Genomic DNA, 17,402 nt, shown 5'->3' on the forward strand with positions numbered 1-17,402 from the left:
CCAGAAACTCATCAAAATGAGTGGACTCATCAAATAAATGGGAATTTGAGTTGCACAACGGATGCAATATTTGCCCCTTATTTTTGTTCACACACACGCACACACACACTTTGAAAAAAGAAGAAACAAACAAGTCAATTTTACTTTTATGTTTGACACTCTTAAACCCCAATCCTGGAAATAATGATATACACGAGTAACTTTAGGCACCTGAGTAGTCCTTTTGTAATCAAGAGGGCTACTCATGTGCATAAAGTAAGCATGAACTGTTGTGTTAGGATCAGGGAATAAATTTGTAATTAGGTCCAATGATTGTCAGAAATGAGTTACTGTTTCATTTCAGACCTGATTCTCTAAGGTGCAGTTGACTTTAATATAAACAGAGGGCAATCAATGCCCTATAGGTTCAGACCCTTAGTTACTTTTATTTAAAAGTATGTGCATGTCAGGATGCTATTTAACCTTCAGACATACCAGATGGTTAGCATTGTGATGATTTGTGTTGGCAGCAGTAGTGGGATTTGATATCTATTTCAGCCAAAAGCAAATGCAGTTTAGGCTCTACTTTTGGGATTGCTGCAACAGATCTGATTTTACTTACTTTTGGTTTGCGCCACTGTAACTCTAATGATGTCAACAGAATCACACCAGCATGAGAGCAGAAGCAGACCCAATGTTCATCAGTTTTGCTGGCTACTCTTTCCCATAGCTTATATATCTGATTTGTGCATGCAAATTTAGGTCAATGTACACTTTATGGGCTCTAACACACACACACTCACACTTACTTTTACAGGCACAAAATAATACACTGGCTTTGAGACCAACAGAAAATGTAAGTAATTTTTTTAACTTCTCACTGATTCAAATTGGCCCAGTTTGACAGTCCTGTATTCTACCAGGATTTTCCATACACTGTGGGAAAAATCCCCTATAGTCCAGATTCTCATCTCATTTACACCATTAGGAATTCGAAGTAACTCCAATTAAATCAATCACCTTTCTCAAGCAAGAGATTGATTAGAGCTTCAGCAAACTGCGTTGAACAGAATGCAGGCTATCCACAGCCACTGCATTTATACTTGGCCCAATATTATGTCTAGAATCTGTCACCGTTAGTCATTCATGCTGTAACATATGGAATAAGGTTTTTATTTGCTGGGTCTTTCCCCTCCCAGTTCTGCAACGTGTTGACACTGCTATGAAATAGATTGTGAGGAAATGGTGATAAGACGGGATTTGTTCTGGTTGCTGGACGGCGTGTGAATATTTGCCTCCTATAAATAAGTCTCTCTCTCTCTGTTTATTAGGAGAACCCTGGCTCCCTCTGATTGAGCTGCAGGTTTCTATGGAGACAGCGTCCTGGCAACAACTCTCAGCAGCCTTTTTCTTCCCATCTACCAGGCCTGGTGGCAGCAGGCCCCGCGGAGAGGGAGAGGACCTGGCTGCCACTAGCAGCAGGAAGGGACGGATGGACATCCAGGCTGTCTAGCTGCGCTCTATGAATCTTTGCATACAGCTATCCCAGAAGTAAAAACATATTAAAAAGCCGAGCAGAGACATCCAGCAGAGAGGTTGCTAGGATGCAAGGGAAGGATGGGCAGCCATGTCCTGCCCTAATCCAACACTGGTGAGTGAATACAGCAGCTTTAATACGACTAAGAGTCTGTCTGAACTTTGCCCCTCTCTGTCGCATGACAATATGGTGATGTTTGTGTTGTGCTGTTATGTCAATTTTCCCCCATCATAGCATTTCCACAATCATCCCCATATTCTCAGACGATCCCTCATGGAAGTGTGCTGCAGTCATTTTAGGGGACCTGTAAAACTTCATAATGTGGCAATGCAGTGTATGTAGTGTAAGGGCTTGTTTGATGTATCAAAGTGATGGGCTTTTTGTTTTTTTGACCCATCCTCACACTGAGTCATGACACAATAACATTTCTATTCACTCCAAAACACCATCCTGGTATGTTGCAATGCTCCAGTGCAACATTGTGATTCCTGAGTTTGTCCCAGCCACGCACTCTCAAAGGGCCCCTGGTCACAACATTGTGTTGTCTCCAGAGGTATTCCTGGACTGTTTTGAGACAGGAAGGATGGTCCAGTGGTTTAGGCATTAGCCTAGGACTTGGGAGGCCCTTAGAGTCCTTGCTCTGCCATCAACTTCTTGTGTGGATTTAAGACAAATCACTTAGCTTCTCTGTGCCTGAGTTCCCTGACTCTAAAATGGGGATAATAGCTCTTCCCTACCTCACAGAGGTGTTGTGAAGATAAATCCATTGCAGACTCTGAGGTACTCGGATTCTATTGTATGTACCTTAGGTAGATTTCAATGTTATGAAAGTTACAGAACAGAACTGCTACCATTGTGACTTAAAAGAAGGGGCAAGTGGAAAACTGTGTATGGTACTTGTACGGCCCTCATTGTCATAGAATCTGAGCATCTCAAAATCTGTAATCTATTTATCCTCACAACACCCCAGTGAGGTAGAGCAGTGCTATTGTCCCCATTTTACTGATGGGTATCTGAAGCACAGAGAACTAAGTGACTTGTTCAAGGTCACACAAGAAAACTATCCCAGAGCAGGGAATTGAGCCCAGTCTCCCAAGTCCTAAGCTAGTGCCTAAATCATTGGAACATCCTTCTTCTCATCCCCCCAGAAATCAAATGTGCAGGGCAATGGGTGCTTTCAATGTGTGGCAGAGGGAGAGGTATGCAACAACAAAACAGGATCAAACCTGAATTTATGTATGTCTGTTTCCTTAATCTTGCATGCAGCTTTATCTTTAGTTTCAAGTTTTGCATTTCTGACGTCAATGATTTACAGGAATAACAGTGAGGTATTCCAGGTTCATATGAGACAGAAATTGTGGTAGGCCTCAAGAGAGTGAGTATCTTTACAATCAGGTATGGAACTTACAGTTGTGAGATATCCATGTAGCTGCAATAGGACAAATGTAGAATATTCAGAAAAGAACTCTTGAAATAATACTCTCGTAAATCTGATAATATTGACTTACTGTCTTGTGCTTTAAGTTACTGTATCATATCAAACAGCAGTAAAATTAATTGAAAATAACTACTGACTTAAAAGGTAAAAGATTTGGGGCCTGGACCTCTATTAGGTTCAGTGGAACTATGTCAATTTACACCAGCTCAGGATCTGATCCTGAGAGTTATATTTTTCTTTTGCTGCACACTTGTTAACATTAATGGATATTACACACATACATAGAGAGGGAATATAACTATTAGTTCTGATATGTAGCTATTATTATTTACAGGACATATATACACTACCAGAATTGCAGAGAGCTGCGTGGAATTTAAATGCTGGTGGACAAGATGCTGGAGACTTGGTCCCTGAAAAAATGCTGAATTTAGGGCTTGATCAAGTTAGTGGGAATATTTCCATTGACTTGAATGGGCTTTGGATCAGGCCTTTACTGAGGCTTGCCTGTTAGATAAACAGAGCCCAATCCTGAGGTCCTTACCCAGTGCATATTCAGTACATAGTAGAGCAAAATCCCAGGGTATGTCTACGCTGGAATTAAACACCCGTGGCTGGCCACTGTCAGCTGCCTCGGGCTCGCAGGGCTCAGGCTGCGGGATTCTAAAATTGTGGTCTAGACGTTCAGGCTCAGGCTGGAACCTGGGCTCTGGGACCCTCCCGCTCTTTTGGGGTCTTGTGAATGTCCTCACAGCAATTTCACAGCCCTGTAGGGCATGTCTACATTGCCCCACAGTTCGGACCAAGGGGGCGTGCATAGCTGTGGGCAAAGTGCTGTGCTGTAACTCCCCCTTGTGGGTGCTGCAGGTAAGGACCTACAGGTCATGAGTTCTCTGTAAACAATAACAGTTACGTACCAGATCTAATAGGTATATTCCCTCTGGGGACCTTTTAAGTTCACACCTGCAGCATCCACACAGGGAGTTACAGTGCAGCATTTTGGTGTGCACTGCCATTCAGACTCTTAGTCGGAACTGTGGGGCAACGTAGACATGCCCCCAGTATCATTCAGGATGAGATAACTGCCTCAGAATGTCATTGGAGGTGTGTGAGGTCTCAGCATCAGAGAGATCTGAGTGTGTACTGCAGAGCCAGCACTAGGTATAAGCAGAATAAGCAATTGGTTAGGACCCTGAGCATTTCAAGAGGGCCCCCTATTAATTATTAGTATGTGTTGTGTGTGTTGGGGGGGCCAAGTATTTCTGCTTAGGGCTGGCAATGGCCTACCACCACCACTGGTCTACGGAGTGATGTGTTTAAATTAAAAATGACAAATAACTGAATATTTCATATTTGGAAATATTGTTTCAGATGAATCAGTGCCTTTGGTGGCTTTTAGGACAATTTGTATTTGAATGTACATCTGTGACTAATCCTGCAGTCTTTCTGCACCCAGACATTGGCTTCAGTGGGAGTTACAGATGCACAAGTATGGCAGGATGAAGCCATTGTGAGCTGAGGTAAAAAAACAAACCACATTTAAGATATACTGTCAATTATGTTTTAAAATAGTTTAATATTTTGTTTTGAGTTTTTGGAACAATATCCAGGTCCTTAGTGATATAAATCAGGGATAGGGCCATTGAAGTCAATGAGACTATTCACATATTTAAAATTAAACTGTGCTTAAATGGTTTGCTGTTTCAGGGCCATTAACATGCAGTTTGACCTAGTGGAATGAGCACAGATCCAGGCTCTGCCACTGATTCACTGTATGACCTCTTTGGGCAAGTCATTTAACGTCACTGGCTAAATTTCCCCAATTGTGATAATAGTGCTAACCAAACCTACCTCACAGACTGTTGTGAGGATAGCCCTCAGATGAGTAATCCATTGTCTTAATGACACTTAGGGTAGGTCTACACTACCGCAGGGATCGATACTCTGTGATCGATCCACCGGTGGTTGATTTAGTGGGTCTAGTAAAGACCCACCAAATCGACAGCAGATCGCTCTCCAGTTGACCCCTGTACTCTACTCCCAGTGAAAATAGTAAGGTAAGTGTAGACCCTGCGGTAACTCGACCTAAGGTACGTCGACTCCAGCTACGTTATTCACGTAGCTGGAGTTGTGTAGCGTAGATCGACTTGCCGCAGTAGCGTAAACATAATCTTAATGGAGATGACTTTTGTGAGGAACAGTTTGTAGGATTCGGCCCTTGGAATCTGTACAGTGTCAGAATGTGTAAATAATAATAATACCTATCTCTAATATAATGCTTTTCATCGTAGATCTCCAAGCACTTTACAAAGAAGGTCTGAATCATTATCCCCATTTTACAGATGGAGAAACTAAGGCACAGAGGAGATTTGCTCAGGGGCACCCAGCAAAGCAGAAGCAGACAGGGAATTGAAGTCAGGTCTCCTCAGTCCCAGTTAGTGCCCTGGCCACTTACTACAGTGTTTCTCATTAAAATGGGTCTGTCTTTAAAAAAAAAAAAATCTTATTCATGGAAAGCTATGCTGTAAGTGGAACACACATACTGCTACAAAAATGCTCTTTTTTCTAAGCAGTGCCTTGAAACATGTTCTAATGCATGAACATGAGGTGTATTTTGATACTTTTTCAGGATATCCCTCACAGGTTTTTTGAACTTCAAAAGTTGACACTTGTATTAAAATAACCTGTTTTCTCCTTCCATCTGTTCACCATATTGCACCAAGTTTCATCAGCAATTGCAAAACTATTTTCATAGATCAGATCTCTTAGTTTTCTGTAGCAATTCTGGGTTCACATGGAATTCAGGATCAGGCCCAATGTGAAAAAGGAGCGATCCTTGCTACGTCTGTTATAGGATTTTCGGTGGGCTGAAGGGCCTAGTGGTTAGTGTCCACTCATTCATGGGGCAGTGGTAGGGTAGCCTGGACCCACCCACTCCACTGGGCTCTGACCCAGGGCCCGAGGAGGGTCAGCAATATTTGCCTGCAGGGAGGGGCTCTCTGAGCTACTTTCCCTGGGTCACTTCCTACCACTGCTTCACTCCCTCAGCTTCTGGTCCCAGATAAGGAGAAAAGAAAAATGAAAAGGAAACCCAATTGCCAGCCCAGATGGGCTCTGCATACAGTCCTGTTCCTTCAGGGAGGCTTCTCCAGCCCGCCTTCAGGATTGGTCTGCACTCCTCCCCAACCTCCCCCTTCGGAGCTTGGTTGCTCCCTTTTCACCCCTGTCTCCAGATGGAGCATGGCTACAGGGTTGGAGGGGTGGGGCTAGCTGGGCCCAGTACTGCCCTTTAATCTCTTCCAGCCCAGTGTGAGGTTTGTATACCCCACTACAATGTCAAAAACATTTCTTTTTAGATGGCATAGAGTAGATGGATTTGGTTACTGCTACCACTCCTTTTTACAAATAACCTACTGAGCCAAATTCTGATCTCATTTACACTGGTATAAATCCAGAGTTGCTGCACTGAAGTTAATAGAGTTACACGGGTGCAAGTGATATCAGAATCTGTGGTTATTACCATATGTATTATGGCTGTTTGAAATAGAAAACAAATGGTTAAAAGACTAAATTTTAACTAGATTTTCAGTGACCTCTGTTTCTACAGGCACAAGTTAGTTAGATGTCATACTGCCAATATTTGAACCTGCATAACATATTATCCCATATAATGTACTGTCTCTTAAACATTTTTGTTCCATTCTTCAGCAAATACATCCTTAACATTATGTATCATCCTGACTGTTTTATTTTTGTATTAACCATTGATGCTAAAACATTTCCTATTACTAGGAATATTCTATTGTTTCCCTTCAGTGCCATAGGTTAGCAGTGTCGACCTTAGTTGGTGATTTCCCAGTTCTGATGCTGGAGATGCATTAGCCAACAGACTTTGTTTATTTTGGGGGGGGGGTTCCTCTCTTCCTTAAGGCTGCTCTACCCAACTACAAGTGAGTCAGGGACCTGGTTAAAACATGGCTGGCTCCTGACCTAGTACACTAGGGTTAACATTTCCATTATTAAATTGGAAAGTCTATTATATTGGAAACACAGTTAGGTCTGCTCCACAGAGTACAAGTGTTGTAGAATCTATTTGGCTCTCAAACAAGCTTTCAAATGGCTGGGTTACTTAAATGTAATACTAATGGCCACATTGTGATACACTTACCTATGTTGAATAGTACATTACACCATGAATACGTCTACTCTATAAAAGGTACTACTCGATAGGAGCAAGAGTATCACAGCCTAGCTATGAAGTGAGTGTGGTTCATTTGGCTAACTATAAATCTTTCTTGTAAGAATTTTTGGTTTTAAATTACTGATTTAATGAATATTTCAGCTGGGAATATGTCTCTTAACTTGGGATATTTTAAAATTTTCTGGAGATTGGAAATTCTGGGGTACAACTGTAAATGCTAACAACCAGACACTCACTATTAATTGATCCATGCAAAAGTTAACCATAACTGAGAGGGGAGTGTCAGCTTTCACTGAATTTTCTTGCTTTTACTGCTTTTTAAATCACAGTTAGAATTATTTCTATGTAATTTTTGTATATCAAGTTAGAGTTGGATCAGAAAGATATAGCGATTTAGAAAGTTGCAGGTGCCTGTGAATATTGGGTTTGTTTAGATGACCACAGATGTCAACGTATAGGGACTGTCCATACGAACACTTAACACTGGCAAGTTGGAGTGTTAATCTACCCCACACTAGCCAGCTGTGCACTAAAGTGTCTGTGTGGACCCTGCTGCTGCACACTGAAAGTTCCGAAGTGCACTTAAATTATGTTGCTTCAAAATGGGAGTAGATCAGGCTCCCTGGCAGACCGGGACGGTTTGTTTACCTGCCGCATCCGCAGGTTCGGCCGATCGCGGCTCCCACTAGCTGCGGTTCGCCGTCCCAGGCCAATGGGGGCTGTGTGAAGTGGCACGGGCCGAGGGATATGCTGGCCACCTATTCCCGCCGCCCCCATTGGCCTGGAGTGGCGAACTGCGGCCCGTGGGAGCCGCAATCAGCCGAACCTGCGGATGCGGCAGGTAAACAAACCGGCCTGGCCCGCCAGGGTGCTTACCCTGGCGAGTTGCGTGCCAAAGGTTGCCGATCCCTGGAGTAGATCAAAGCACATTATGGAATTTTAATGCATGGCAGCAGGGTCCACACAGACACTTATTCCATGGCAGGCTAGAGCGAGGTAGATTTACACCCTGGCTTGCTGTGAACTAAATATTCATATAGACAAGACCTTAGAATCATGGGGGCAGATCCTCCACTGGTGTAAATTGCCATAGCTTCGAGCTAGGCCACAGGCCCAATCCTGCAAACATGTACTGTTGAAATTAATGGGACTATTCATAATAGATAGCAATAATAATGGGGAAAATTTTCAAAGGCATAAATGGGAATTAGGTGCCTAACGTCCATTCATTGTTGGTGGGATTTGGATGCCCTTTGTGTTTTTTGAAAATCTCCCATAGTCCCAATAATATATTTGTAAAAAATCTAAACCAGTTCATGCATCCATCTTTTTATCTGCAATGAAAAGCAAGGCCATAGTTTGAGTATAGTTTACGCCAAATGGGAGTGGTCTGCATGGAATCTGGTGTAAGCAGATCCTGCTGACTGTCCTGACAAAGTGTGGTGTGTACATCACCTGAGCAATTTAGTTAATTTCTAAAATTAGACAAATGGCTACTAGGGCTAGCTTGAATAACAATAGCTGTGAAGCTGCAGCAGCTGGGGCAGCAGCACAGACCCTGGGTTATGTACTTGAGTGTCTAGTCCGAATGCTGCTTCCTTGGCTTCAGTGATATTGTTATTTGATCTAGCTAGATCAAAGCTACTCCAGTTGTGACTACACGTGCTGGAGTCACTCTAATTGAAATGTATTTGTGAATATTTCCCACTAAACTAAAATTTTAAAATAGCACAATTAATATTAATTATGATCTGAACATTTTTGAGGCAAACTACCAAACAATCCTTGTGTTGCAAATTCTTCTCCCATACTGGTAGATACTTGAAAAATATCAAAGACATGCAGCCTCAGTGCCAGGAGGATTGATAATGAGTTGCAAAGTCATTCAACTTCACATCACTGTGTGGTCACTGTTACACAATTTATATTTACCCTTGGGTACCATATAGTAATATTTGAGATGCCACCAAATTTACCAATACTTAGAATGGGAAATAGGAGTAGTATAGATAATTGCCACTGTGCTCACTAGGTCAATAATGGCTGAAAGTTATCATCTTGTGGCTTTGTGGTGACCTGTATGAAATACTTTGGTGAGTCTCAGTCCAGTTCACAGTAGAGAGGTATCTGCTAGAGCTGGGTGGGAACCAGATTTTCTGTTTCATGGGATATTCCATAATTTAGATTTTTTTTCTGTTCTGAGACACAACAAAACCAAAACAATTGAAATTTCCCATGACATGAAATAAAAAAAAAATTAAATAAAATACAAATGTTTCATTCTGATTTCAACTTCTTAAAAAATTGTATTATATTACATAACATTTTTTAAAACCCTGAAAAGCTGTTTGGAAACAAAACATTCCATTCTGAAAAGATCAAAATGGAACACGTCAGCCTTATCAGGATACTCTGTTCCAGTCTTCTCCTGAAAGAGAATTCCACCAAAATCAACATATTTCCATGAAAGATGTAGTTTTCAACGAATCAGCATTTTCTGACAGAAAAATGTTCCGTTGGAAAATTTCCAACAAGCTTTTATGTCCACATCACAAAGCCACCCGAGGCACTAACTGACACTTTTCTCTCTCATGAGAGAGGCCAAGAACTGAATGTCAAATTCATCCCTGTGCAGAAGACAAACGCCAGGCTTCTGAACCACTTGAGTTCCTTATAGGCCTTTCACGGGGCAAATTTCACCTGGCCTAAGCCCTGACATAATAATATCCTCTCACCCCTAGTGGTGGTCCTGTTTGCGGACTGGTGTTAAGAAGTCCACTTTGCCACTGCCTGTGCCAACCCTGTTCTGGGAGGAAGGATGGTCCAGTGATGAGGTCACTGGCTTAAGACATGGGGAGCCAGATTCAATTCCTTGCTCCACCAAGAACCGACCTCTTGTGTGACTCTGGACAAAGCATTTAGTCTCACTGTGCCTCAATTCCCCAACTGTAAAAAATTGGGGTAATAATGCTTCCCTATTTCAGAACAGGGTTGTGAGGCTAAACACGTTAGAGACTGTAAAGCGCTTTGAGGTCGACTGATGAAAAGTGCTATATGAGAGAGAGGCTTTACTATTATTAGTTCTGTGGATAAACAGAGAACTACAGCCTCCAGGCTTGTCAATCTAGCAGCTTTCATGCGTGCTGCATTCACTTGAAAAAGCTTTTTAGTTGTTTTTAGTCATCTAATTCTCCACCCTGTTTTGTTGTGTTATATCAAATTTTGGATGCAAGTAGTCTGAAAGCAAAATCATGGGCAATATATAAAATGTCTTCCAATGTCAGAGTTGTTAGCATAATCTTAAGGTTCACTTTAAACAGATACACAAAGTCATTTCAGTGCCAGATATAAACAACTGTTAAATAATTTAATGTGTATTTTCTCAACAGACATAAATTATTGAAAAGAAAATGGCACAACGAAGCCCAATCTTTCCGACACTTGCCCCTACTGAAAGGTACAGTCTGGCATGTTAGAAATCTAGAATCTACAGAGTGCAGGAGTGTGCTTCTCCTTTAATTCTCTATTTACAATCATGCTTAACATTGTAGCTTTTGTACTTAATGCAACAACTAAACTAAATTAAATATTGTAGACATATACTCTGCTTATCCAAATCATGGGCCAAGTCCTGAAGCCCTTAGCTTTTATTCAGTCCTTTCTCAAGGAAAACTTCTCGTGGCTTCAACTGTGACAGAGTGAAAACCGAGGACATCAGACCTTGTCCCAGTGGAAGTCTTTCATGAGTAAGGAGTGAATGTAAAAATGTAGGGCCAAATTCTACCTTCATTTACACTCTGGTTGAATCTCCATTAACTTCAGTGAAATTACAGCACAATGTAAGTGAAAACAGAATTTAGCCTTCACTTCATGATTCGGCCCCTATGAATATCAGATAAATACAGCATACAAGAAAAAAAGAAATAACTAAGGTGTATAAAGAAAATAAATAAGAGCTGTTTAAAGGCACAAAGGGGAATTAGGCACCAATGCTCATTGACTTTCAATGGGAGTTGAATACCTATTTTCTCTTTGTGCCTTTGAGAATCTTTCCCCCAAAGGATTACAAAACTTAACCTCTGTGAAAGACTGCGTTCATCGATGGCCAGATTTTCAAAAGTCTCAGCACCTCAGCAGCAACTATTGCTTTCAATAGAAGCTGCTCAGCGCGGAGCTCTTTGGAAAAATCTGCACAATTATTTAGGTGCCTAAATGGGAGCTGACCTCTTTTGAAAAGTTGCCTTAGAGACTGTGAGTAGCTTGGATTTTGTCCTTCCTGGATTTCCAAAGCTTTAGCATGTATTTATTCAGTTTTTGGATGCATACTCCAGGAGTAGCCTTATTGGAAGAGAAAAGAATGGATGCAAACTCAAGATATTCCTAGTCTATTTTTATTTAACTTTATTGCAGTTATTGCTTTGAACAAGGATGGGAAAAAAAGCAGCTGCAAAGTTTGCACATGTGTAGTAATACTTGCAAAATTTAATCAAAAACATTCTGAGTTCATGTTCCCAGCCAAACTGCTTTGTCTGTCTTAATTCATCCCAAAACACACTAATATCCTTTTGTTAAGTGCATATGCCTGGGTTAGTCACCCTAAGTGAGATGGGGAGGAGGCCATGACTTCCCTTTACACCTACCACTCATGGCAGCAAATGCTGCACCTGCTTATGTACAGCAGTGGGCCTCTCCCTGGAAGTGTTCAGGATTTCTGGGAGCTAGTATTCTTTCTGGAGGCACTCTACCTCCCAGTGCTTCTACTAAGGTGGTATCAATCTCACATAGATGGGCGTGGTTAAAAGCTACAATAGAGTTTTGAGTAAGGTCCTCAATATCTAGCAACGCATTAATAATACATTTGTTTGAATATATTTCTTTTGTTAGACGGATTCGAAATATACCACTACACAGCCAAGCTTTGACCGCGGTCCCATTAGCATCTGCAAGTCTCGTGGATCAGCTAGAAGACAGAATTCTAAGCCATGAGAAAACAACTGCTGCCCTTGTGGAACACGCTTTTCGCATTAAGGAGGACATTGTTTCCACTTTGCATAGAATGCAGAACAAAGGGGGAGGAGATCGGTTGGCTAGGCAACTCTTAGAAGAACACATCCGAAACATAACGGCAATAGTGAGGCAGCTTAACCGGGACATTGAGGTATGTTCTGATTCTTTCCCGGAGCTGACATCATCTCTGCTATTGACTCCAAGTTTAATAAGAAAATTTAGTAAGATTTAATATGTGATATAAGTATAAGATCTGAAGAGTTTATAAACTGTGTGTACATCCTTACAAAGTGCATGCAGAGTATGTAGTTCTTTTTGTGGCAATAAAAAAACAGTACGGGGTGGCAGGACTTCAAATATAAATTCTACACAAACAGTTTTGTGGTGCTAATCTATTTCCTTTCAGCACAAACCTAGAAAACCTAGGAAATCATCAGTTAATGCAGCGCTAACATGCATTTCAACCTAAGTTTAAAGGCCCTACCACCTAAACATACTCACAGACTCCTCACCCCTGCAATAAAAACTCCCTTTCACTTTCCACATGCACCACCCACAATGCACACATCCAGGTGATCCAGTCACAGTCAAATATGCAACCTTAAGCCTGACCTTTGCAGAAATTAGCAGGGTAGTGGTAGATGGACAAATATAGGTTAGTATTTCAGGGCCCAATTCTGCTTCCAGTGTGACTTCAGTGAGAGTTGTGTGTGTAGATTGGGCCCTGAAAATCAGGAGAAACCATATATGAGTATAATGCACCACATTCTGCATGCCTATAAAAACAGTTGTTATTAAATTAAAAAACAGATTTTATATTTTATTTGGATTTAGCAAAATATAACAAGTGGCCTATTGAATGTATAAAAGTGACTTATTGAACTCCTATTTGCATATTAATGCCTTATAGACGCTGCAGGAACAGATACGTGTCAGGGATAACCTCAGTTATGGAACTAATTCTACCTTAAAGAGCCTGGAAATGCGGCAGTTGTCCGGTTTGGGAGATCTTCGGGGGAGAGTTGCAAGGTAAGTGTCAGTTTGGGGGATATTTTTTGCAATCAACTGATTTTCTATTAATCTTGAAGTATGCCTTTTACATTTAATGACAGTGGCCCAAATTTAACCTTGGCCTAACTCCCAGAATGAATTTGGCTCAATGTTTTCATGGCAATGCACAATAATCTGCATTCCAGTATCAAATATTAAAACTAGTTACATGACTGTTAATTCTCAAAATTAGATTTCAGTAAATGGGCTTGAATTCTAAAAATGCTTCAGTTTGGTTCAGTTTTAGAAAGGACTGAGGTTCAGGCTGGGGTTTTTATGGAACTAACTCATTAGCTCACCTGTAATAAAGATACCATGGAACAGTTTGCGTTTCCAGGGAGCAATATACAATTATATATTGCTTTTGAATGTATTTTAAGAAGTAGAAACAAACTGGTTAATCTTATTAAACATTAGATAAACTACATGTTATTCCCAGGGTTTAAAGTAAAGGGGAGTGGAGGAAAACATAGAGTGATAGAGATTCTACAGGCCAAATTAAGCCCTCACGTAGGCCTGGTCTACACTAGCAACTTATGTTGGTAGAACTATGTTGCTCAGGGGTGTGGAGCTAACACCTGGTGTAGACAGGGCTATCTCGACGGGAGGGCTTCTCCTGTTGACATAGCTACCACCTCTCGAGGAGGTGGATTAACTATGCTGCCAGGAGAAGCTGTCCCATCAGTGCAGGTAGCCTCTTCACTGAAATGCTGCAGTGGTGCAGCAGCATTGGTGCAGTTTACCTGCTGCAGCATTTTAAGTGTCGACAAGCCCTTACATTTTGTTTTTAGATTATACTCTCAATGACACCTGGGCAAACCTACTTACAGCTGGCACCGATGACAATGAAGACACAATCGGAAGGTAGTGGGGTTGCACAGCTGAAGATGAGGACTTAATTTTGTATACAGAATCTTGATTGATTACTTCTGCTGAATTACACCAGGGATGAATTTGTCCCATTATCTGGATTTCTGAATACATTCCATTCTTTTTTGCTGGACCAGTTTAGTTAGTTGACTGCTTTCAACTGAAATGATTTACTGATACCTTCAACAGGTTGGAAAAACTCAGCTGAGGGAGGAGAAAGGTTAAAAGTTTCCATAAGATTTCCTGGTGTCTATATTGGGCAGCATATAGTTTCCACATTGACTTGTTAGCCCAATTTCCAAGGAGTGATTTAAACAGGGTTTAAAGCACTGATTATAGAGGACTGATTTTTCAGACATTCAGTCAGTTCTTTTAAGTACAGCAGGAAAGAACAAAACCAACTCTTGCTTTGTTGTCTTCAAGTCAGACAAACTATTGAACAATATTTATTTATCACTGAAGGGTCACTGCCAAATTCATCTGCATGAGTCTTCCTGCATAGCTCCCTTTCATATAAAGGATTCACAGTGAGATTTTACAAGATCCCATGTTTGGAGCAATACAATTAGTGCCAGCTTGTGCAGTCTTTATTCACATTGGTGAGTGCTCATTCATGCAAGTAGTGCCATTGAATTCAATGAGAGTACTCACATGAATGAGAACTTGCCAAAATGTGGCCCTAAATGGCAAAGCGCTTAAAATGGGGGATGATGGTGGGCTATCAGCACTTAGACCATTATTTCTTCTTGATATGTTTACTCAGGGAAGTTCACACTTTTCCCCTGATAATTATAACTACATGACAGCTATTACACAAAGTGCAATGCTCAAGGTCAGTCATCAGAGTGCCTCGGGGGCTGGAAATTCATGTTCATTATTGAGACAGAACCAGTTTATTTTCTCTTGTTATTTGCTGTTTCGTGCTTTCCCATCAGGCATTTTGTTAAAATCTTCCCCTGGGAGGGAAGAAAACTTGTTTTACTTGTACAATGCTGAATTCAATTAGGACACTGTTCTGTGACAGTGAATTAACTGCCTTCAGTTACAAGCACATTTTACTGTAAAAATTCCCACAACTCCTGATTATAATTATTATCATTTGTATTACAGTAGTGCCTAAAGATCCCAACTGAGACTGCAACCTCATTGTGCTAGGTGCTATACAAATACGTAGTGGGAGACTGTCCTAAATTGTTTGCAGTTATTTAATCAATAATTTGAAATTAACTCACGTGTATAATTTCACCCAAACTGTTCCACCAGGAGAATCCAAAGGTGAGTCTGGCTTGCTGGCTATCAGGCTAGATCTATGAGTTAACTTTTGACCAGCTTTTGTAAGAATTTGAGTGTTAATCCAGGGTTCTGGCCAAATATCAACTTGGGTGATTACATTCTGCCTATCTAAATTCCCCTTGCAATTTCAAATGGATATGGTATTATTTCTTGACTATCATAACCCATTCTGTAGTTCATCTCATCTGTACAGTTTTGAACAGCTATTCTGTTTCTTCTTCCAGGTAGCTGCATTTCTCGGTGAGTGTAATATTATCCTTATAGACAGATGCTCTATATTCTCTATACACTATGCTCTATATTCTCTATGCTCTATACACTCGGTGAGTGTAGTATTATCCTTATAGACAGAAGTATAACCCAAATCTAAACTCCCCCAAATTCTGAAGAAGTTCAGACCTCATAGACTCATAGACTTTAAGGTCAGAAGGGACCATTATGATCATCTAGTCTGACCTCCCGCATGATGCAGGCCACAAAAGCTGACCCAACCCCTTTCCCTTGACTCTGTTGTTGAAGTCCCCAAATTCTGTGATTTAAAGACTTCAAGTCGCAGAGAATCCTCCAGCTAGCGACCCCCGCCCCATGCTGCGGAGGAAGGCGAAAAACCTCCAGGGCCTCTGCCAATCTACCCTGGAGGAAAATTCCTTCCTGACCCCAAATATGGTGATCAGTAGAACCCCGAGCATGTAGGCAAGATTCTCCAGCCAGACCCTCATTGGCCATTGATACTATTTACCAGCGATGGCACGCTGTTGATTTGACTAAAATCACGTTATCCCATTAAACCATTCCCTCCATAAACTTATCTAACTTAATCTTAAAGCCAGACAGGTCCTTCGCCCCCACTGTTTCCCTCGGAAGGCTGTTCCAGTATTTCACCCCTCTGATGGTTAGAAACCTTGGTCTAATTTCAAGCCTAAACTTCCCCACGGCCAGTTTATATCCATTCGTTCTCGTGTCAACATTAGTACTGAGCTGAAATAATTCCTCTCCCTCCCTGGTATTTATCCCTCTGATATATTTAAAGAGAGCAATCATATCCCTGAATCTGAACTTCACAGGTGTTCTCATCTCTATATAAAGGGATGAGCCTAAATCCCTACAGCTGAATACCCTCCAAACTCTGGGAAAGTTTAAATTCAGATTCCAGTTTGTGCCTCATGCCCATCTCTACTTACGTATAATTTGCTGATCATTTTGTAAAACACTTTGAAATTGTTCAGCATGAAAGATGCTGTACAAGTTCACCATAAATTATTAATATTAATAATAAATAATCAGCATCATTAAGCTAAGTGAACTTTTTTGAAAGATTTAGGAACATGAGAATTGCCATACGAGATCAGACTAGTTCTCCATCTAATCCATCATTTTGTCTCTGAAGTAGCTGGTCCTGGCTACTGTCAAAGGAAGTTAATAGAAGCCCTGCAGAAGGCAGGTATAGGGAATAACATGCCCACAGGGAAAGTTTCTTCTTTATCCGCAGTAATGAGAGGTTGATTTATGCCCTGAAGAATACGAAAGATTATATTTCTTCCAAAATTATTTTTTTAAAATCTTTGTTATTACAACACTGGATGATCTTTTCAAAGTGTCTTAGCAGTAAACTGATATACTGTAGCACACATGTTCAGACGGTCCATCCAAGGTCCAACACACCAGTGAAGCCCACTGTTATGGGCTTCAATGGTTGTAAGTTATGCATAAATGCATAAATGTTTAAGTTTTGCCTTGCATTGGCCCCTCTGCACTGGGGTGCATTTCCTTGCTATATGAATGGAACAGCTGTTAAAACTTCTGTGCACAGTGAATTATGTTCATTATGTTTTTTCACAAAAGCATAAAAATCAAGAAATACTTTAAAAAAACTGATAAGCCATCATGGGTGGACTGGAATGCTTTTTTATGCTTATTACAACTAGCTGCTCTTGAATATTGTTCTTTTGTCCCTATAACGTTTGCTCCTTGGTGAATTGTGGGTGTAATTCCAACAACATCTTGAGATTTGTATCATAAGACACAAA

The 17,402-nt window shown here is 41.0% G+C and overlaps 1 protein-coding gene across 3 annotated transcripts in view; it reads left to right on the top strand.

The window, feature by feature from the left end:
* Positions 1–1,117: 1,117 nt before the first annotated feature.
* Positions 1,118–17,402, top strand: part of FAM81A (family with sequence similarity 81 member A) — a 31,301-nt gene continuing 15,016 nt past the window's right edge. Inside the window, exons 1-5 of one of the 3 annotated variants that reach the window (XM_065558283.1) lie at positions 1,520–1,630; positions 4,411–4,474; positions 10,545–10,612; positions 12,040–12,313; positions 13,073–13,191. In XM_065558283.1, the coding sequence (XP_065414355.1) occupies positions 10,566–10,612; positions 12,040–12,313; positions 13,073–13,191 (440 nt within the window). In that variant the 5' untranslated portion in view covers positions 1,520–1,630; positions 4,411–4,474; positions 10,545–10,565. Of the gene's footprint in view, positions 1,631–4,410; positions 4,475–10,544; positions 10,613–12,039; positions 12,314–13,072; positions 13,192–17,402 lie in introns of all 3 variants that reach the window. The other 2 variants (XM_065558282.1, XM_065558284.1) reach the window with 2 other exon arrangements.

The sequence above is a fragment of the Chrysemys picta genome, chromosome 10 (assembly GCF_011386835.1).
Source record: "Chrysemys picta bellii isolate R12L10 chromosome 10, ASM1138683v2, whole genome shotgun sequence".
NCBI lineage: Eukaryota > Metazoa > Chordata > Testudines > Emydidae > Chrysemys > Chrysemys picta.